We start from the raw sequence: 24152 nt of genomic DNA, 5'->3' as shown, positions 1-24152 counted from the left end.
ACTTAAATTCTTTCTCAAAGTTATTTTACTTAACTTCTTTCTCAAAGTTCTGTTACTTAAATTATTTCTCAAAGTTCTGTTACTTCGCCTCTTTCTCAAAGTTCTGTTACTTCAATTATTTAACACACGCTTGTGAAGTTTTTTTTTTAATTTATTTTTTTGCTAATTAAAATGAAAGAAATGTATTTATTATTTAAATGCCTTTATTTCATATTCGATGCAGACAGTAGGCTATATATAGCACATTTTGTTATTAATCTTATTAAACTGTATAGATGCTTGCTTCACCAATCACCTTCTCAGCCGCTATGTCTATGTCACCAACATCTTTATTTAATCACACTTTCATCATTAAGCAGGTAACCATCAATCTTGGTAAGCTGATAAAATCACTACATTAATAGAAAGAGCAGGAGCTAAGTCTTTTCAGCCATCTGTTCCTGAGCATTATTAGCAGTGAAGTGTAGAAGAGAGGAGACGGAATGCGATGGTTGATCTTCACAATATAATAATGTTTTTATTAATGATTTTAAAACAATAAAGCCATAACCATGTATAAAAATACTTAACATATGTTAACTTAACTGTTAACTCAATTACAACGCATACTGCAGATGAATGGTGGTGGTGGTGGCTCTCTCTCTCTCTCTCTCTCTCTCTCTCTCTCTCTCTCTCTCTCTCTCTCTCTCTCTCTCTCTCTCTCTCTCTAGACCGGTCTCGGTCTATCGATTATGCCGTGCGCAACCAATATGAGTCTATTATCTGACCGGTTTAATGTTGGCATTATTTTTACGGACCGACAGCTCCGTAATAAACTATCAATTTATATGCAATTATTGTGTCTTGGCTCCTCTGCTTTCTGACTCATGACTCATTGTGGAACAAAATATTAATTGCGCGATGTGTGTTGTTAGATGCCATTCGTCAAAAGGACACTCATTTCACTGTTAATAAAATTTTCAATCAATCAATCAATCCAATAACACACGCTCACTTCACTGTTAGACGGCATGCTTTGAAGCCTTCTTGTTTCGAACTGGTTATGCTTTGGCCCTCTTTCGAAGTCGGTTATGCTTAGAGTTTATCTTTAGAGCAGGGCGATAGACCACCTAAGCATAACCGACTTCGAAAGAGGGCCAAAGCATAACCAGTTCGAAACAAGGCGGACATTAATAAAATGTTCAATCAATCAATCAATCAATCAATCAATCAATCAATCAATCAATCAATCAATCAATCAATCAATCAATCAATCAATCAATCAATCAATCAATCAATCAATCAATCAATCAATCAATCCAATAACACACGCTCACTTCATTCTTAGATGGCATGCTTTGAAACAGCGCACCTCCGAGCTGCTTCTATAGAAAGTAGGTTAAAAAAAAGAAGAGAAGTTGCCTCCCTATAGGGAGGCAACTTCTCTTCTTTTTTTTTAACCAAATTTTTCTGCGGATGGTTTTGTGAATAAATCTCCATTATGCTTCAATTAATGTGTGTTTATTGTATAGCAATACGGTTGGATGAATTCGGCAATTGTATAAAGATGTAAGCACTGTCTATCTGTAATAAAATGTTCAATCAATCAATCCAATAACACACGCTCACTTCATTCTTAGATGGCATGCCTTGAAACAGCGCACCTCCGAGCTGCTTCTACACACGGAGGCAACTTCTCTTCTTTTTTTTTGGAACTACTTTTTCTGCGGATGGTTTTGTCAATAAATCTTCAATTAATGTGTGTTTATTGCGCCAATTGTATAAAAGCCATTACACCACTTCTAACAACCACCCCTAGGCATGCTCTAATTCTCATAACACACACATGCGCGTGATGTAATGCTTAATTATTTCTCAAAGTTCTGTAGTGTTACTTCAATTCTTTCTCAAAGTCCTATTACTTCAATTATTTATCAAGATTTTGTTACTTCAATTCTTTCTGAATGAATGAATGAATGAATGAATGAATGAATGAATGAATTTATTCACACACACACACACACACACGATACATTACATGTAAGTATCCTCATGTGATACAACAACGTCGCAATTGTGTGCATGTGCCAGGTCTCCCAAGAAGCTATTTAAAGCTTTTGGAGGGAGCCTGAACACAGATATAAACAGAATATAAACAACAAAACAATAAACAAAAAACAAAACAAAACATACAACATACATATACACATATACACATATACATACAAAGTACTTTTCAATTATTTCCCAAAGTTTTGTTACTTAAATTATTTCTCAACGTTTTGTTACTGCAATTATTTCTCAAAGTTCTGTTACTTCAATTCCTGTCAGTAAACTTACAGTAAACAGATCTCTGTTATGTTAGTTACATTCAAGTATAAAAACTTGTCTACACAACCAGTATTTTGGCCACATCTTTTTTTCCCTCATCCAACTCTCATGTTCTCATGCCGGCCTGCAGTAACTCATTTCCAGTACAATTCTTTCAAAATATCGTTCAATTAATTGATATACATATCGTTAGGTTATGACTATAACCAAGTTGTAGTGGTGACGCTCGGCGTCACTCTCTGCACTGTCCTCGCACACGTGCACGCGCACTGAATAAAGACCACAATGTACCTTTAATCCCAATATTTGTCTGACCACACCCCTATCAGCTTACCCATATAAGCAGGGGTGGGGCCACCCACTCGCCTCCTTCCCAAGCTTTCACCACAAGGCGAGATCAAGGGCTGCAGCGGCGTCGGACGCCGAGCGTCACCACTACTAACAGAACTTTCTGTATCGTATGGCTCTCGCTCGGCGTCACTCTCTGCACAAGGGAGGCCGAGCGAGAGCCATCGGCCGACAAATACACCCCACTGAAAGCCTCCCACAACCATCAGAACAGGGAGGGCCGAGCCCCCCCGACCCACCCTAATGGAGGGCACCCCCCCTATTGGAGGTTTCCCGGGAGGGCGACGGACCCGACCGTGCGAAGAGGCACTCAAGCAACTCAACGCACAGGGTGAGCAGACCGTGGCCTGACCCCACGACTACACACATGCACAACCCGCATGCCACCCGGGAATGAACGGAGGGAACAACCTCGTTACTGCCCCCAGAATCACGGGGTCAAGGGCAAACCAAACCCCGTGGCAAGGCCGTAGCAGCGGAGCGCGAAGGAAGGCCCAGACCCACCAAAGGGACTGGACCCCCTGGAATGGGGGCCCGGAAAAGTCCATGATGCCAGCATCAAGACCCCACCAGGTGGGCACTTAGTGACCCCGCCCCCCACATCGCCAGCGTATTCGGACAAAGGCCCCTCAGCCGAGCGGGCCCTGTCCCCCCAATAGTACACCGCCTGGCACACTGACCCTGCAGAACAGGCAGTCAGCATGGCCGTAAGCACACAAAAAAGGTTAACCAACGGAAGCAGGCAGCGCACCGGGGAAAAACCAGGCAACAGGCTGTTAACCCTAGCCTGGAGACTGCAGACAAGACAGGCGCCAGAGGGGACAGCTGAACACAGCCGCCCCGGCGGAAGGGGCGTATGCTGGCGTTGTTGCATGACCAAGCCTCCATTTAAAAAAAACCCACCCAGAGGGGTTGAGGCAGAGAAGGCTGACACGATTGGCAGACGTCATGAACGTGCAGGGGCACCCTCAACCGGTGAACCCGGGAGTTGACACTGCTCCAACACACCAGGGAATCAACCACCTTGGTGTTACCCAATGCGGTGGTTGTTCCTATAACCCCTCAAGAAAAAACTCCAAAACACACCTGCAGGTATACACCGGCTATACCGCAGTACAAGTGTTTCAGTTTTCAAAAAAGGGTTAACCCAGGCCTACGGGTCGACGAAACATTACTTTGGACCGGGCCCGGCGATACGGGAAGCACAGGGTCACCAGAGGAGGTCAAAGACCACCCCAACAGGCCCCTCTTCGCCATGCGTGAGAGAGGAGCGAAAAAGAATGGAGAACCAGCCCCAAGCACACCGTACTTGGTATTCCCAGGCGGTCTCCCAACCAAGTACTAACCAGGACCAACCTGTGTAGCGGCCGAGATCTGACGAGATCGAGCGTGTACAGGTTGGCATGGCCGTAAGCCATTACGACAGTGCTGAGTAAAAAATGTACCCAACCAGGGTCTCCATAGCGCTTAACCCTGTGACACCCGGACCGACCTGGCATTTTTCCCCCTGAAAAAAGCCCAAGTCCCTCAGGGTACCAGAACAGCAGATCTGCATCCCCGGCGGACAACGGGTTCAACTGATCCGGACCAGCATGACCAGAACCAGTCCCGTGCCCTAACCACGCCGACATGCCTACTCCAGGAGAAGGGGCAGATATGCGTGTTGATCTTAAACATAAAAAGAAGGCGCCACCCAGACGTTCGGGGAGAACCGCGCCCGGTGGCCCACCCCCAGGGCGTGAGACCCCTCTACATATGTTTAGATCCATTCCGTCATCATCCCCCAGATATGAACGAGAATCCGTCGATAACCAAACCAGGTCGTCGGATTTGGTCGTCGGAAGAGGAAAAACCTCCATCCCAGTTGCTTTATAAAAACGCCGTTTTAACCTCAAGCAACCAAGGCGTGCCAGTCAGTCGCCTGTTTACAGAACACATCAATGAACAGGCTATTTAGACCTGTCATTGAATCCCCAAGGCGCCCAGGGGAACGACAAGAGGGGTGTGATACTTCCTAACTCCAACTTTTTTTAATAGAAAAGAAGGAAGCACCAACAGTATGTATCCCAGTCTACACAGCCGGGGGTAAAAAAATTTCACATTTTTACATCCCACCACCCTCCCATAGGAAGGAGACGGGAATCCCCAGAGAGACTTCCCACGCGAGCTGTACAGATTGAAAAGAATATATTGCACCTTGAGCCATGTAAAAAATTGGTTTTAGGGCTCTCCGGGGAGGAGGCACTGAACCCATACACACTCAATAATCGAATTGAATCAAATACACACACAATAGAGTAGGACTCCTTCTTGAGGTTCCACTCACCTTATCAATCTGAGGAGGAGGCTCTGTACTCTGAGGAGGCTCCCTCACATGGAAGGAGAGTCCCAACTCACAGAAGGCCCGAATAGGAGCTTCGTGAGGAGGAGCCCTGACCACCCCCCGTTTTAAACAGATCCATCATATGGACCTGAACAGCACACGGAAGTCCTACCAACAGAGACGCGCACGGTGACGTACTCTATGGCGGGGGAATTTCTGCGGTGCACACGCCCAATATTCCAGGGTGTGGGACCAGGAAACTCCCTCAACAACCCGTTTTGCATGGAGAAGCTAATACCAGTGACAAGACAATTCACACATAACTCGCATCGTATCCTAAATGTAGTGCAGCAACACTCGTTTTGGAAAACATCGTTATTTACAAAACATTTAGAAGGGAAAGCAAGAAGAAGTGCTCAAGGTCTGGTCAGACCTGGCCTACCTTGAGCGCAGATCAAGCGAAACTGCAGACTCCAACAAGGCATCGTAGTAAACACAGCCATTCTGTGTTGTCGACCTGGGCAGCGTCGCCGCTCCATCCCGCCGCTACGGTCCCCCTTGTTGACGCAGTCCTTGCCGTCCTGGCCCAGGGCAGGTTCGACGAACATCCTCTGTCAAAGATGACGTCGTAGTCAAGAGTGTTTAAAACATGTTATAATCAAAGCACGTTCAACAGTGTAGCATTAAGCTAACGGCCGCACTCGGCCGATAGCAGCAAGCTAACGTTTCCTAGCCTAGCCTAGGTAGGCCATAACTAGCACGCAAGCTAACGTTTCCTTGCCTAGTGATCACAACAGGCTAGCGCCGCAGCTAACAGCTGACTGGCTAACAGTAGGTCACCACTAGCACGTAAGCTAAGCAGCTATCACCTGAACTTGTACACAATGATATAACAATCACTCAGACAGGCCGCCGTTCTGAAACCCTCCTCACTGTTTAAGAGAGAAGAGAAACAAGATGTTAACACAGTTTTACAACGGTGACTTTACCAACACCCGACGCCGACGGAGCCAGCACAATACCCAACTGGCCTGTAGCTGACTTGAACACAGATATTCCGCTAACGATCATCCATGCCCATATTTCCTCGTGAGGGAATACTCTCATTTGCATATGAAAGAAGGGGCCTACACGGTGACAGAGAAACAACCACTCGTCCAGAAAACACAGGGATCACCAGTGTTTATTGGTCGTGGCCCACTAGTTAACTATAATGGGCTTCAGACCAAGGTCTTCTGTCGCCTAAGAGGCTGAACAAAGGACCCTAGTCTGGGGCCGGTTTTCATAAACATTGTCAACTAGCCCCCATAGCACTAACAGACAAGTGGAGCTCGCCAGCAAAACATAACCCTGGAACCCACCGCTTCTCACAACAGCGGCGCGTCCTACAGCCCAGCTGTGTCTTTACCGCAACCAGCACACAGCAAGGACTGCAGTTGGAAAAGGCATGTAGCGGCGTGAACTCCCAATACGAAAACCGGTGGAGGATTTTTAGAATGATCATCATCTTCCAGACACTCCAGTACGAAGACAATATCGCCGTATTTTCTCGAATATAGTGAGAGAGAAAATAAAGATATGATGTCAACGTATCCTTGTTTTCCAACTCTTCTCCTACCATCACATCACGTCAAGTGGGGATCTACCGAGGCACTTCTTTGTGGTGAAAGCGAGAAGGAGGCGAGTGGGTGGCCCCACCCCTGCTTATATGGGTAAGCTGATAGGGGTGTGGTCAGACTAATATTGGGATTAAAGGTACATTGTGGTCTTTATTCAGTGCGCGTGCACGTGTGCGAGGACAGTGCAGAGAGTGACGCCGAGCAAGAGCCATACGATACAGAACTATATTTTAGCACTTATTCCACTATTTATTAACAAGCTTTTGTAAATGATCAGCTATTTTTGTTAGGAAGTACCTTGTTAATTGTGGCAGTATGGAAAAAAGTTGGTTTTGATGGTTGCTTTATATGTTTTATGAAACATTAGAGAAACATTTGTAGAGGCGAAATAAGATACTATCTAAAAAATTACCTTTCCAGCCAAAATTGCCATTTAACTGGGGTGCCTCACCTTCATTTATTTAATAAATAGTGGAATAAGTGTCAAAATATAGATATACCAATTAATTGAAAGATACAGTATGTTGAGGAACTTTGTGTGCTCGTGTTTCATAAAAGATATAATCTAAATTAATGTGTGCACAAATGTTTAGAGTTTTTGGATGTGTGTGAGATTATGTGCAACATAATTTAGCATTGTTTGGCACTTATTTGGTGAAGTCCCCCTTTAACTAAACATACCTGACTGTCAAGCAAATTTGGCAGCTACTGTACCTGCAACAACAAAGCTGAACACCATGTTCATCTAATGTACCTGCAACAACAAAGCTGAACACCAAGTTCATCTACTGTATCTGCAACAACAAAGCTGAACACCAAGTGCATCTACTGTACCTGCAACAACAAAGCTGAACACCAAGTTCATCTACTGTATCTGCAACAACAAAGCTGAACACCAAGTGCATCTACTGTACCTGCAACAACAAAGCTGAACACCAAGTTCATCTACTGTATCTGCAACAACAAAGCTGAACACCAAGTTCGCCAGCTGTCATGTAATTGACATTGATCCCCCCAGCATATTTAGTTTGCATTTGGATAATTTATTTAGACAGAATGCAATTTGAAAGATAGTGTTACAGCACAGCTGAATACAATGTCAGTCAGTGAATGAAACTATTTCATTTCAGGGTTAAGTTGTAATGTTTGTAGTCAGGTTTCAATATATATATATTGCCTGTGGCTATATAATCAGGCAAACCAGTTAAAAATAGATTCATATTTACAATGGATGGCCTGGCAAGAACCAAGATACCTCCTAAGGGATGGGGTTTAAGATAAGTAAAGGACATGAAACAGAAATAAATGGTGTCAGTTATGTATTATGTGCCTGATGCCCAATAAAGGACGAGGCCATTGTAATAGATTTTTTTCTTATTGTCAATATACAGTAGCCTACAAAAAGACCAAACCATACAATGCATGCTTCTAAACTCAATACTCTTCCTACTCTCTCTTGCCCTTAGGGTTTCTCAACCAGGAAGCCAGACTTTCCCATTGTATGTTAAAATCATTCAATAGTACAGCCTGCAAACACATATTTCCAGTTGTAAATAGTAAACAGAACATAAAGCTCTATTGATCTATTGATGTACAGTAGTAAACAGAACAACACACTATATTGATCTTCAGTAGTAAAAACAACAAGCTCTATGGATCTATTGATGTACAGTAGTAAACAGAACAACAAGCTCTATTGATCTATTGATGCACAGTAGTAAACAGAACAACAAGCTATATTGATCTATTGATGTACCATAGTAAACAGAACAACAAGCTCTATTGATCTATTGATGTACAGTAGTAAACAGAACAACAAGCTCTATTGATCTATTGATGTACAGTAGTAAACAGAACAACAGGCTCTATTGATCTATTGGTGTACAGTAGTAAGGAGAACAGCATAGTCCCTGAGCATGTGCAATTTGCATTACACTCGAGACCAGGAAAAAGCTGTGCATTGCAACAATAGATTATGCTGACCGGCTCTGTGACTGTTTTTTAACCCTTTCTTTGATGGCAATGGAGTTCTAGGACCTTATCCTTTAAGCTCACCACAATGCAATACAATAAATTACAGTGTCCTGCAAAGTAGTGTTCTAGAACTTGCAGTAGGTGGATGATATTGCTTTCAAGATATCGGTGATCACGATTGGTTCCAAAACTCCTTATCGGTGAAAGAGTAAAACCTATTATCTAAAAGAAAAACCTGTTGTCTTCTTGCAGAATGCTATTTCCACCAATCAGAAATCACACCAGAATTATGCATATTGAAGGTGTTGCTCTTCGGCCCTCGTTATCACAATATCATACAAACTACTGGAAAATGGTATAAATTCCAAAATATCGCCTTAGGATCAATAATGTCATTTTGACAAAGAGGATCCTGAAGTCTCAGAATGTTGAAAGATTTAATTTAATTCAATATTTATACAGCATTGAAAGCACAACATACAATCACAACAATAATACAAACAAGACAAGGGAAGACAAAAGCAAGGATAACAAATCAATTAAAACACTACAACTTGATCAACAATGAATAGTGACCGAGGTCTTAAATTCTGCAACATAGGGGAGAATCTCAGTCTTTAGGGATTGTTGGAATTTATTCCATGAGCTAGAGGCATCATAATGAAATGAGATTTATATAGTCAATCACTATAACGGATTCCATAGGTTCCAACATTCCATTCCAATAATGATGTGATATAAGGAGATAATTTACCAGTAAGGGCCACAAAATTGAACAAATACCATGTGTTTGTTGTGCCTCTCCACCAGAGACCGTCTCAAAAAGGTCACAGATCAATAATTTATTTGCAAGCAATTGAACAATGATGAACATCTCCAGTAATAACTGGTATCTCCAAAAATAGTTTAAATTACATGACCTTCTTTGAATATTTCGTGGCTTTAGATGTAGCCAGTCTCGACCATCAAGGTGTGACACCTAGATTAGCTCCTGCACTGGGTTTTCAGAATCTGAAGCCATATCAGACCTGCCTTCTTCCTGGCTCTGTGTGCTTTGCGTGAAGACAGTGTAATATTTGTACCTTATGACAGAGGTTTTCAAAACGTGTTACGCCAGTACCCACGATGGAAGACACACAACTTATTTGTTTATTCATACAATTTATTTATCTATATTCTGTAAGAATATATATGTATATTCCTGTATACTGTATATAGCTACCTGGATATTATTATATCTGTATATTCTTTACCTACTCTAATTAGTTATACCACTTGCCAGTATGACTTCTACCATAGTGTATTATACTTGTATCACTGTACATAATAATACTGTACAGTACATCAGATTCATATATATAACTCAGTAGCTTGTTATATACATATTATATTTAATCACTTGTTACACTGTATATTGTTATTGCACTTTACTGTTACTTTTGCACTCTGGTTAGATGCCAACATCTTTACTTTGAACTGGATTTGTGCTGTATGATGACAATACATTTGAATCTAATCTAATATCTGTTTAATTTTTCTTTTGTCTTGCAGATCTCATTGTAATTTAGTGCTAGCCTAGTAGCCTAACACTTTTGCCTTCATCCCATTTTTCCACCTTGTGCTCAGCCGGGACCCACCAGGAGGTTGAGACCAACAGTTTGAAAGTCACGGATATAAACAAAGTACAGTACTTTCATGTGTTACTTTTACAGGGTTTCAACATCAAGAGCATCACATGTCAGGGCATGAAGCTAAACGTCTGGGACATCGGTGGCCAGAGGAAGATCAGAGCCTTCTGGAAGAAATATCTGGAGAACACCGACCTACTGGTACGGTATGCGTACTGTAAGCTAACAAGCTAGCAGCTGACCTACTGGTGCTAACAAGCTAGCAGCTGACCTACTGGTACGGTATGGGTACTGTAAGCTAACAAGCTACCAGCTGACCTACTGGTACGGTATGGGTCCTGTAAGCTAACAAGCTAGCAGCTGACCTACTGGTACGGTATGGGTACTGTAAGCTAACAAGCTACCAGCTGACCTACTGGTATACGGTATGGGTCCTGTAAGCTACAGTACCAAGATAGCAGCTGACAGGTAGAAAACGTTTCCTCTTGCCAGAGAAGTGTCTTATCTATGTATTGCTGTATATATTATTATATTAAATATTATTATATCATAATTTCTGTATTTCTTATTGTGCATTTCACAAAAAATGGTGGATAAAAATATTGTCATAATAATATCACTTTGATCTGTTGTTTTGACTTTGTTCTCCAGATCTATGTGATTGACAGTGCTGATAAGAAGAGGTTTGAGGAGACAGGAGTGGTGAGGACACAGGCAACAACACCTTCCACCTTTTTCTTCTTTTTGATTTATTTATATTTTGTATTCTTATTTATATTTTCTACATTTGCATTCTACACATAACCATGTAAGGCTGTCAACAACTAGGCAATGTTCTTATCTTACCTCTATGAAAAGTGTATCTTGTTATCACTCTATCTTTACCTCTCTCTCTCTTTCTCTCTCTCTCTCTCTCTCTCTCTCTCTCTCTCTCTCTCTCTCTCTCTCTCTCTCTCTCTCTCTCTCTCTCTCTCTCTCTCTCTCTCTCTCTCTCTCTCTCTCTCTCTCATAGGAACTGGCGGAGTTGATTGAGGAGGAGAACCTGAAGGGAGTTCCTGTTCTGATCTATGCTAACAAACAGGACTTGGCTACGTCCTCGCCGGCTAGCGACATCGCAGAGGGGCTCAACCTTCATACCTACCGCGACCGCATGTGGCAGATCCAGGCCTGCTCTGCCGTCACTGGAGAGGGGGTTCAGGTACGGATGGACCAACGGACAGATGAACAGACAGACCGTATATAACTTTTCAAAACAGCCCAATCTCGCTTAAAATATGTAAATATAGTACTAATCAACCACAGGAAAAAAGGTACATAATGTACGTTATGTTATAGCCATAAGTAATATATGTACATATTGTATTGAACATTTTACATATGTACGTATTACAAATAAGATATATATAATATATTATTCCAAAGATTTAAACTTTTTACGTTTTCAGAAAATGTAATGATCGAACCCTAACTTTATGTCTTAACCATAATCGTTAACTCTAACTATAATCATATAATATAATCAACTATAATCATGCCGATACAATATGTAAATATATTACTTATGGCTATAACATAACGTACATTATTTACCTTTTTTCCTGTGGTCAATTAATACTTTATTAACTTTTTCTGATAAGACAGTGTTGCAGCGTCAAATGGGAATTGCTTACATTGTTTGAAATGTTTGTTTTGTTAGTGCATCATGTTAACTCAAGTAATCACTTTCCAACACTGGCTGTCATTGAGCGTTCACACCGTTGTGAAATGTTACTTTTATCCGTTTTCAGACTCCTTCAGTCTCTATGGTATTTCCCCAGTCAGCTGCAGGATATTTCCTCATTTCCCTACCTGGACATCTAATATCACTTATGAATCTACAAGTGACATAAAACTAAGAGATAATGACTATTTCTGGGCAACAATGGTATTCAGTGTGATTTATATCAGTGTGTTTTGTGCTAAAGTTGTTGTAGTTTATGAACAAACATCTAATCGCTGTTTATTCCTTGAGTTATTTCCCCCCAGAAAAAGAAGCGTGACGATCACAATTCAGTGTGGATGACGTACCGCTGGTCTGATGTCACGACTGACAATCATTTATGATTCTAATAGATAGCAAGGATCAACTTTTCCTCCCTGACAGAGAAAGCAGACATGTCCTTTCGCTCGTCAAGCTGCAGCACATTCTGTGTGTGTGTGTGTGTGTGTGTGTGTGTGTGTGTGTGTGTGTGTGTGTGTGTGTGTGTGTGTGTGTGTGTGTGTGTGTGTGTGTGTGTGTGTGTGTGTGTGTGTTTGTGTTTGTGTGTGAGAGAAAGGGCCTCATTCAACAATACTCTCTTATTATTTTTCTTATATTCTTGCTTACCTGTCTGTTAAGAGAACAATAAGAAAAGCCACCAAGCCAACCTCGAAATCGGTCCGTACCCAGGAGATTTGAATGGTGAATCCCACTCATTCTAAACTGGATGCGCGTTCTCGCGCAAGTCATTTGCATACAGAGACACGCCTCGCGGGCTCATTATAATATGAGAGCCGTGGGTCTGCATTGTCGATCCCCCGGCCGTATTCTAGCGCTGGAGCGATTTGCGATAGATCAAAATGAGATAGGAATCAAATTGTCATCATACGCACCTATAGCTATATAGTGAAATAGACTATTAATATTGTAGTAATCAGGGGCGTCGTTCTGGTATGGCAAGGTATGGCACACCTTTTTTATGTTGATTTAGAATTTGAATGTCAACATTATGAATGAAGCTTCGAACTATTCGGTACAGCCCTAGCACGTTTTGATATTGTCAATTATCTCACTTTTACTAGGTGACTTTTACTGTGACTAACTGAAATATGCCACAAAAAAAAGGAAAATGGACATAGGGACGTTTTTTAATCAAAGGGCAGCAGAGACAAGTGATACAGGGACACAGGTGTATCTCACAATGGCTTAGTGATTATAACAGTGCAGTTCAGCATTCAGTAACCCATACTTTTTGTGAATGTTTTTGATACTACATTCTGTTGAACACACACCTCAAAACCGTACCTAAGGAAAATTGGCTCAATTGCAAGAAAAATAATAATAATAGACAGTTATGATATTACATTCTGCATAATTCGTATGCAAAATATTGTGGTTCCCTGCTTTAGTCTGTTGACACATTTCTATACTAAAAATGCTTGTGTAGTCCTGTGTCATACCTAAATGTCATATAACTGAATTGTATAGAAACAACTCACCAAAAGTGACTATTGCACAACTGATTTGACAAAAAAAAATCCACCAAATGTATACAGTACGTGCTAAATGAATCGTTCCAGCAAAGTACTGTGGGCTTTGTCAATATTGAACGACTGTGCGTTATCAAGAGCCAATCGCACAGGTTGCCTCATCTCATCTGGCTCTGCAAATAGATCTAGAGTCTGAATATCTCCGCATATATAGCCTGATGACTGACACATCTCTCTCAAATCCATTCTGAGAACGGAATGCAATGCCCGCGACGCAGGTCTTGATTGATTGATTGATTGAACATTTTATTAACAGATTGCAGAATGGGTACAATACAGTACAGCTCAATACACACAATTGTTAAGGGGATGCAGACCAGAGAAAGACTTTCGTCTTGTTTACATCAGGGTCCCCCATTTTCAATTCATCATAACATATATGACATACATGACATACAGATAGACAGTACTGCTACATCTATACATTTATGACATACCAGATTTCAAATACAGTACTGTTTGTGATACAAAAAGAGTAAAAAAAAAAAAGAGAGTATATACATTTGATGAAGAAACTGTACATTGGAGGAGGTGGGGGGGAACTGTACATTGGAGGTGGTTGGGTGGGTGGGGTGGGGTGGGGGCGGATGGGTAGGCGGGGTGGGGGTAACTGTACATCGGATTATCGACGAAACCTTACTTGGTCCAAGAAGAGGGTCTCGTGTATTACTGGGTTTAAGTCAGTTGCTTATTTATTTATGTTTTACTGTTTGCATATGAGGTGGTCCGCAAATGTTCTTGATAACAATCTAGTGGTCCACATAAAACAGAAGTTTGGGAACCACTGATATAGACGATCTCTAAATATGCGTTATATGCTATGTATACAGTACTGCATATCTGTATGTCATGTCATAAATGTCATGATATATATCTGTATATCTGTATGTTGTGTATGTCATAAATGTCATTATGAATTGAAAATGGGGGACCCTGATGTGCATCCCCTTAACAATTGTGTGTATTGAGCTGTACTGTATTGTGCCCATTCTGCAATCTGTTAATAAAATCTTCAATCAATCAATGGCCTGGGCGGCCAGAGCATAACTGTTCTAATATATAATCCATTTCAGACAGAATGCACGCAATGAGTTATAATAATAACAATAATTATTATTGAAAAGTTCTGTATTTTTTAAGTCGTATTTGGGGGCAATTAACCAATGGTATGCTTTTTTTATTTAATTTTTATTTTGGGTAAGAGTTTCTTATTTCGGTAAGAGTGCTCTCGACCACTCTTATCATTTTTTTCTTGCCTGAGAAAAAAGCAACAATAAGAAAACGTTGCTGAATCCCAGGTAAGAACAAAGTAAGAGGAGATGCTAGTTAAGAACGAAAATATGTTCTTATATCGCTTCATGCATGAGGCCCAATTCTAACAATTGTATATGCCACAGCTCTGCCTGCCAAGCTGCCCATGGCTGACCTACCTCCCTACCTGACCTGCACCTCTCACTGACCATGGCTCCTACCTGACCTCTCACTGCCCATGGCTCCTACCTGACCTCTCACTGACCATGGCTCCTACCTGACCTCTCACTGCCCATGGCTCCTACCTGCACCTCTCACTGACCATGGCTCCTACCTGACCTCTCACTGCCCATGGCTCCTACTTGACCTCTCACTGCCCATGGCTCCTACCTGACCTCTCACTGCCCATGGCTCCTACCTGACCTCGCACTGCCCATGGCTCCTACCTGACCTCTCACTGACCATGGCTCCTACCTGACCTCTCACTGCCCATGGCTCCTACCTGCACCTCTCACTGACCATGGCTCCTACCTGACCTCTCACTGCCCATGGCTCCTACCTGACCTCTCACTGCCCATGGCTCCTACCTGCACCTCTCACTGCCCATGGCTCCTACTTGACCTCTCACTGCCCATGGCTCCTACCTGCACCTCTCACTGCCCATGGCTCCTACCTGCACCTCTCACTGACCATGGCTCCTACCTGACCTCTCACTGCCCATGGCTCCTACCTGACCTCTCACTGACCATGGCTCCTACCTGACCTCTCACTGCCCATGGCTCCTACCTGACCTCTCACTGCCCATGGCTCCTACTTGACCTCTCACTGCCCATGGCTCCTACCTGACCTCTCACTGCCCATGGCTCCTACCTGACCTCTCACTGCCCATGGCTCCTACCTGACCTCTCACTGCCCATGGCTCCTACTTGACCTCTCACTGCCCATGGCTCCTACCTGACCTCTCACTGCCCATGGCTCCTACCTGACCTCTCACTGCCCATGGCTCCTACCTGACCTCTCACTGCCCATGGCTCCTACCTGACCTCTCACTGCCCATGGCTCCTACCTGCACCTCTCACTGCCCATGGCTCCTACCTGCACCTCTCACTGCCCATGGCTCCTACCTGACCTGCACCTCTCACTGACCATGGCTCCTACCTGCACCTCTCACTGCCCATGGCTCCTACCTGACCTGCACCTCTCACAGCCCATGGCTCCTACCTGACCTGCACCTCTCACTGACCATGGCTCCTACCTGCACCTCTCACTGCCCATGGCTCCTACCTGACCTGCACCTCTCACTGCCCATGGCTCCCTACCTGCACCTCTCACTGCCCATGGCTCCTACCTGACTTCTCACTGCCCATGGCTCCTACCTGACTTCTCACTGCCCATGGCTCCTACCTGACTTCTCACTGCCCATGGCTCCCTACCTGACGTCTCGCACCTCATTACATTTACATTTAGTAATTTAGCTGACTTACAAGTTCTGTATGACAAGTAATCAAGAAGGGCACAACTCTATCAGTTGAGTAACAATGTTCATCAACATTTTTAGTGCTACAGTGTAGGTTAGTATATTAGGACATTTGAAAGATAATATATGTATATATATATATATATATATATATATATATATATATATATATATATATATATATATATATATATATATATATATAAATGTGCGAATTGGCTATAATAAGGTCATTTATAAGCCTCCTATTCCATATTCTATAATTATATTTCAAATTGCATTGGTCCGGATGGGAGAATTCAGTACTGTATCTACAGAACCTTCTGTTTAATCATCTTCCCTTTATTAATTTCCTTAGATTTGTTGTACACATGATCTCAAGAAGGTACTGAACGAGATCAGTGGCAGTTTTTAATGTTTGGTCATTATTAGCATGGTGTTATTCACTGTCAAAGATGCAATGAAAAATCATAATTCATATTCTCCTTTGTTTTATCACAATTTAAGCAAGCCTAGTAATAGACACACTATTTCTGACACTGTGAATACATTCCCTGAGGTCTGTAGATGTCCCTAGATACCAAGAATATGCAAATGGACCTTGTAGAAGTGGAGCAATATTCCATTTACCTAGGTATATATTTTAGGCGGATTTTCAGAAAATAGGCTCCGGGTGGAAGAGGTTAACCCCTAATGCTTGTACAACCAAGCTTTGAAAATGGATTCAAACCTGAGACAAGCCATTGTTAGGACATTGAAACATTATAATTTGATAAGCTCTGACATACGTTCAGCATATGACATTTTCATTTAAGTATCCACGTTGCTCTTACAACAAGGCGGCTTGCACGCAGCTGGTGAAGCTGGTTAAAAAAAGGTATTGGCCCACAACCGTGCACGTTATACTGTGTATATGTATATGTATAGTATATAAATAGTATCAGTGAAAGGATTGTGTCGTTATCGTTACAGGCCAGCTGGCAGCTTACTGGTTAGTTAACCTGTTTGTTATGTGAAAGCCCTGACATCCTGCCCTGCTTCTAAAGAGAGACAAGCAGCACTGTGCACATAACACATTTAAAAGGGAATGCCACCTGTTTTAAGAATCCATATAGTTATTGCTGTACCCCAGCGTGGCTTAGTCAACATCCTCCTTCTCTCCTGAAGCTACGGCTCAGAGAGGGAACCCTCACATTTGTGATGTCACTTGGATGGAAACTCTGTGACAACTCACACTGCACTTTATTAACCCCTGATTATTTTTAGCCCTAGGTAAGAGTTGACTCTGGGATATCTTAAAGGGGAATGCAGGGAAAGAGACCTCAGAGCTTTAGTCTAAAGTAGAACACTGGAGCACACAGATTATAATGGACTGCATTTATATAGTGCTTTTATCCAAAGCGCTTTACAATTTGTTCCTTACATTTCACCCATTCACTCACACATTCACAGCAGGGACAACCATGCAAGGTGCGAACCTGCTCATTGGGGAGCAGTTAGGGGTTAAGGGTCTTGCTCAAGGACACTTCGACCTGCTGCGCGGGAGGAGTGGGAATCGAACCAGGAACCTCTGGATTACCAGATGACTGCTCTACCTCCTGAGCCACTGACGCCCCCCGGATTATAGGCAATACACCTTATTTACAGCTAACCTTTGGATGCGTCTTTATCAGAGTCAAACAGTGTCGGGAGACAGTCACTTATATACCCTCCATCATTAGCGACTCATACAGCATAGGCTGGAAGAATGAGGAGGGGCTTCATATCCAATTCAATCTAATAGGATTCACTGTTGTTGCAAAATGTCAGAACGTCCTGCTTCCCCTAGTTACTGTTGCCATGCCAGAGGAAATGTTAAACTGACAACTGTGAGAAGCCTGTCCATGTGATCCGAGAGGTGGCTGTGCACACTTGGAGAGAAGTTAGTACTGTGATGGTCGTCACTAGTTGGCCAAGCTGCAAAGCTGGAGCTCATCATATGCGCCATGTTTCCTTCAGTCCTCCTAATCTAACTCACAATGCAAAGCATCTAACGTTCGCTTTCTCTATCAGAAGAAGAGGAAGTCTTTATTTGTAGCACACACTGCTACAGTGCTACATTGTCATGCAGGGAAAACTCTGGCCTGATCTCTGCCAACGACGAAAGGGCCTACCTGGAAGAGGTAGAGAACCTGTCACAGTGGTGTCAGGAGAACTGCCTCTCCCTGAACGTCAGCAAAACAAAAGAGATGATTGTGGACTTCAGGAGGTCGGGGGTCAAGGACTACAGCCCCCTCAGCATCGACGGGGCACCAGTTGAGAGAGTGAACAGTTTCAAGTACCTCGGAGCCCACATATCCGAGGACTTGACATGGACCACACACATTGACAGTGTTGTGAAGAAGGCACGACAACGCCTCTACTTCCTCAGGCGCCTAAGGAAGTTCCAAGTCAGTCAGAAGATCCTTAGGAACTTCTACTCATGTACAATAGAGAGCATCCTGACCGGCAACATCACCTCCTGGTTTGGGAATAGCACTGCACAAGACCGTAGCAGACTACAAAGAGTGACACGTTCAGCCGAACGCACAATTAGAGGGGGGCTTCCCACCCTCCAGAACATTTACAACAAGCGGTGCAAGGGGAAGGCTAAGAGAATTATTAAGGACTCGAGCCACCCGAACAACTGCCTCTTTGAACTGCTGCCGTCAGGCAAGCGATACCGGAGTCTTATGGCGAGCACAGAAAGACTCAGAAGGAGCTTCTATCCCCAGGCCATCAGGCTGCTAAACGAACAATAATCGCTAAACGAACAATAATCACTATGCAACAACCATCAAATGCACACAGCACACACACCCACACGCACACACTCACTCAAACAAACAACACACTGCAGCACCCACTCTCCACACTTTAGATCACACAAACACACTTACACTTTATATTTATTGATAAAGGATTTGCACTACAACTCGTACACCTACTGTGAATTGTACCTAAACTGCACCTCGTCCATTTATGCCTTGCACTATATAGCATTGTATATTAGTACACTGCACAGTATTGTATATTGTATGGTAACTACGTCTACGAACATTGTACATATGTCTAAACTGAACACTGTGACCTCTTTTTTTACTTCTAATTTTTACTATGTTTTTATTTCATACTTATCTTGTCATGCACAGTCTCTGGAGCGCAACAGTAAGAAGCATTTTGTACAAAAGTATTCTGTACTTCTGTATGACAACTATTAAAGAAACTTGAAACTTGAACACACATGCAAGATGGGCAACACAGGAACACATGAAATTTCCTCTGACCCATCCCATTGTCCTTCCCCCCAAGGGCAGCCAGGAGCAGACATGGGTTGCTGCATGGGGCCGTGCCTGGGGACCAATCCAAATGCTCCTGTTAGTCTTCGTCAGGGGCGCGACAGCGTTAGCGATCTGTTCTGCATGTCTTTCCATTGGGTTCATCTCTTTTTCTGAAGGGGAAACCCTTGCAAGAACATGCAAACTCCACACAGAAAGGCCGGGGAGATACCCCACCTGGGTACCTGGCAACCCGGCAACCTGGTCCCTAAGCGGGATTCGTACCCAGGAACTTCTTGCTGTGAGGCAACAGTATTAACCACTGCACGACCGTGCCGCATACAACTAGCGCTGACGCTATTATTCACTACTGTAACTGAGGGGTACAATTCCCTGACTGTATTGTTAGATATGATACTTACTACCACTACCTCTTGTACTTTAGACTCTGGCCACCCAGTACTAGGCATAAATAATTATGGTAGACACTCCCACGTAGATGAAACGATCCAACACAAATGTACCAAGTCGAAAGTCTGCGTTTAATAATAATTAATACATAGCAAAAGGTATGTAGAGCAATCACTTAATTACATTTATGATTTGAAATAGGATGCACTTTTATGGCAAATGAGTATTCGTTGGTATATCAATAGAGAACGTCCAATCTCTGGTGGCGCAGGCGGTAAATATACAACCTGGAATATTTAAGGAATAATAGCAATGATACTTTAATGATTATAGAACTGGATACACTAGGGGGGAATTCCGGTCGCTTGTAAGACAACTGGAGAAGGGGGGGGGGGGGTAGAGTCTGGCTGTATCCGTCTGGCCGAGGGTATCCTGGGAGAACCCACGGTTGTGCGGCTCGGTGCCTCAGCGATCCTCGATCCACAGATGAAAGCAGTTGGACTCTCTGTGGGCCGGCTTCCTCCGGTCCACGATGGAGAGACGTGAAGCGACCTCGTCGTGTAGAGCGTCTCCTCACCTGTCGTCCTCTCCGGGGGGGGGGTTTCCAACACACGGCAGTGTTGGTCTTTATCCATAGAATAATCACTGTATACAAAGCATAATCCGTGCCTGGGAAGGCGGGCTGTCGTCGGTAGAATAATCCGGTATGCAGGTCCACTCGCTCGTCGGCTCTGGGGCTCCTCGGGTGCAGCCTCACATGGGGTCGGCCACCCTGGATAAGCAGCCAGTTCTACCCGAAACGATGGGGGTACTGACTACGATAGTATTCTCACCGCACGAAGCACTACATATGAATAGACTATTATTAGCTTAATAGACTACGTCCAACTCGACGATATAGTGCCAAATATGACTATTCAAATATTAATATACACGATGTCTCAATACCGATGGTAGGCCGAACTTGGCCTTACTCCCACACGTGGCGTCGCGGGGAGGCTTTACGTCTGTCACTCTATTGGAGGGTAAGAAAACTGGACTAAAAAGGAAGTCCTACTTTAGTAGCGCAGTATATATACGCACTATGAACAAATAGTACCATTAGTGGTGCGGTAGCCAGATTCCTACGCGGAACTAGGACTTGTTCGTACATGTTGAGCGGTACGTTTGAACTGGGTCTGGGGGGTATGGCAGCCTGGCACCAAGGTCTCGACCAATAGTAGAATGGAGACTATTATGGGATGTTCAGTAGGCTAGAATGGATATTCAATGCATATTGTACAAGGAATATACAAGGGATATCAGGGAATATTAGAGAATATACAAATACAATTAAATATATATATATAAATAAATATATATATTCGGTTTAATCTGGCCCTTCACAACAGCCACCCCCTGATTGGTCCCAGACCTAATCAGTTAAGCAGAGACAGATTAATCGCGTTGTCTATTTACACATAAGGGTTTGCTGTAGGGGTCAGTCAACTTCACAAAGTCATAGGGTTATAGGGTCATGGTCATCATCGATTGTGTCTGGGAGTCGGGGCAGTTCTATGAGCCTCGCCACGGGACGGGTGTAAGTGCGACCCTGGACAAGCACTTCAGCTGCTCGGACCTTGCCGTCGGCACCGGTGATCACTTTGCTTACGCGGCCGGCCGGCCACATAGCTCTGGGCAGTGATTGATCAATAATCATGACGACTGTTCCTTCTGTCAAATTGTCTCTCTCCTTTACCCACTTCTGGCGGGTCTGTAGAGACGGTAGGTAGTGCAGTAGGAATGTCCTTTGTTGTGCACTCTCTATGGTAGTGCAATCATCTATGTTGGGGTCTGCGGAGATAACAGTGCTCAATCCACAGAACATAGGTTTCTTATTCTCAGCCTCCTCTTGACTGGCTTCCCTCGGGATAGGCGTGGGCCACTCTCCTTCCGGGAGCTTTAGGAATGCTGGGCCGTCACTGTAGACATTGCGACGGGTGAGGTCATCTAGGGGCATTCCCCGGGTGATGACGTCAACTGGGTTCTGTTTTGTATCAACGTAGCGCCACTCTGTTTCTCCGGTTACCTCTTCGGTTAAGTCTTGAATCTCGGTGACTCTGACTCCCACGAAGACTTTGTACTTGCATGAGTCCGCTTTGATCCAGGCGAGTACTGTCGTGGAATCTGACCACAGGATTGTTCTAGACACCGGTATGGTGAGCTCACGTTGGATGAGCGTGGCTAGGTGCGCTCCGGCTAGGGCTGCGCAGAGCTCTAGACGTGGGATAGATTGTTGCTTGCGTGGGGCTATTCTCGAGCGGGCGAGGACAAATGCTGTGTAGATCTCTCCCCCCTCTTCTTTGGCCCGCAAGTAGGCTACTGATCCGTATGCGACCTCTGAGGCGTCACTGAAGACGTGTAAGTCCATTTTACATGTCTCTGGCCTCACCGTGGGTGGGAAGTAGCTTCGGCGCATATTAACGCCTGGGAGTGAGTGGAGCTCCATCTCCCACTCTCTCCAGGTGGATGCAAGGTGTGCGGGAATGGGGTCGTCCCAGCCCTGGTCCTTGTCCCACAATGCTCGTACAATCATTTTTGCCCTGGTGGTGTACGGTAGAATACATCCTAGTGGGTCATATTGTCGGGCGAGTGTTGTGTACACACTCCGTCTGGTGGTCGGCGCCGCCGCCGGCCTTCCCTGCTCCGTAGTCAGGGGCTTGTGTCTGTAGTGAAGCGAATCTGTTTTGAATCGCCACACCAATCCCAGGGTCATCTCCTGGGCTTCTCCCGGGATTGTAGCCATCCAGGTCTCGCTGCTGGCTGCCTTGTCCTCGGAGGAGAGGCTGCGCAGTACTTGCGGATCGCTGCTGGCCCACTGCCTGAGATCAAAGCCGCCTTTGATCAATGAGGCGCGGAGTTTAATCAGGAGAGCCTCGGCTTCTTCCTGGGTTGAAAGGCTTTGTAGACAGTTGTCTACGTAGAAGCTGTTCTTTACGCTGTGTCGGACCTCTTCGTCCGCTGCTGGGTCCTCTGCTACATGTTTCTGTAGTGCAAATGTAGCACAGCAGGGGCTGCACGTCGTTCCGAAGGGGAGGACTTCCCATTGGTAGATGGCTGGGTGCTCATCTCCTGGCTTCTCTCTCCATAGGAACCGTAACAGGGGCTTGTCCTCCTCTACTAATCTCACCTGCAGGAACATTCCTTTAATGTCCCCGCTGATGGCCACCTTTTCCTGGCGGAAGCGGAGTAGAACGCCGAGTAGGGAGGGGCCGAGTGTGGGACCGGGCAGTAACTCTTTATTCAGATTTTGGGATCCGATCTGGTAGCTGCAGTTAAATACTATGCGGTCTTTACCGTTGTGATGGACCTTGTGGTGAGGCACGTACCACGATTCAGTGGTCTGGTCAGCCTCTTTAATGTCCATCTTTGTGACGTGTCCCGCTGTGATGAGCTTCTCAATCTCGGCGCGGTATACACTCTCTTGGGCGGGGTTCTTGGCTAAGCGCCGCTCCGTGTTCAGCAGGTACCGTTCTGTGGCGTCTGTCTTGGCGTGGAAAGTAGGCATTCCTTCTCGCCGCAGGAGTGGCGTGGCGTATCTCAACACGCCGTTGACCGGGACTCTCTTGGTCCCTGTCTCGAGGAGGTGAATGGCGTAAATGTCATCTTTAGAGCGAATGTCTTTCTTTCCGTTCTTAAAGGGCATTTGTTCCAAGGTCCATAGCCGCTCTACGTGTTGCAGGAGTGCGGTTTCTCCCTCTGTGACTCGGGAGTGGAGACATCTAGTGGCTGTACTTCGATTGAGAGATTTGGCGAGCGGGCCTTGGAGAGTCCATCCCAAACGGGTCTCGACTGCTGCAGGACAGCCTCGGGGTCCGGTATGAACCCGGTCTATCGGGACAATGAGGTCTGCATGGTCGGAGCCTATCAACAGGGTCGGCATAGCATTGTCTATGAGCGGGATCGGTAACTTGCGCAGATTTGCATATTTCTCCATCAGCTTGGCGACGGGGTATGTGTACCGCGACAGTCCTATTTCTTGGCTGGTGAAAGCGTCTGTAATCTGGTACCGTCGCTCAGGCTGGCCGCTTGCTGCGATAGAGAATGAGACATTCTCGCCCTTTATCGTCTTCAAATCTCGTCTTATTGTCCGAATTGTCATTTGGGTTTCGCTTCCCCGCAGCCCTAGCTGGGCCGCAGCGGAGGCGAGCAGAAGGGTCTTCTCTGACCCGTCATCGAGGACGGCGT

At 44.4% G+C, this 24152-nt stretch overlaps 1 protein-coding gene across 1 annotated transcript in view; it reads left to right on the top strand.

The window, feature by feature from the left end:
* The window catches only part of LOC311246452 (ADP-ribosylation factor-like protein 3), a gene marked incomplete at both ends in the record, with an annotated part of 74129 nt that overhangs the window by 43056 nt on the left and 6921 nt on the right, over window positions 1-24152 (top strand). The window contains 3 exons of the mRNA XM_084336606.1: window positions 10287-10403; window positions 10854-10904; window positions 11215-11400. Coding sequence (XP_084192732.1) covers window positions 10287-10403; window positions 10854-10904; window positions 11215-11400 — 354 coding nt within the window. The remainder of the gene's footprint in view (window positions 1-10286; window positions 10404-10853; window positions 10905-11214; window positions 11401-24152) is intronic.

This window comes from Notolepis coatsorum (genome assembly GCF_963971535.1).
Source record: "Notolepis coatsorum genome assembly, chromosome: 19".
Classification (NCBI taxonomy): Eukaryota; Metazoa; Chordata; class Actinopteri; order Aulopiformes; family Paralepididae; genus Notolepis; species Notolepis coatsorum.
This window is presented reverse-complemented; position numbering and strand designations above follow the sequence as displayed.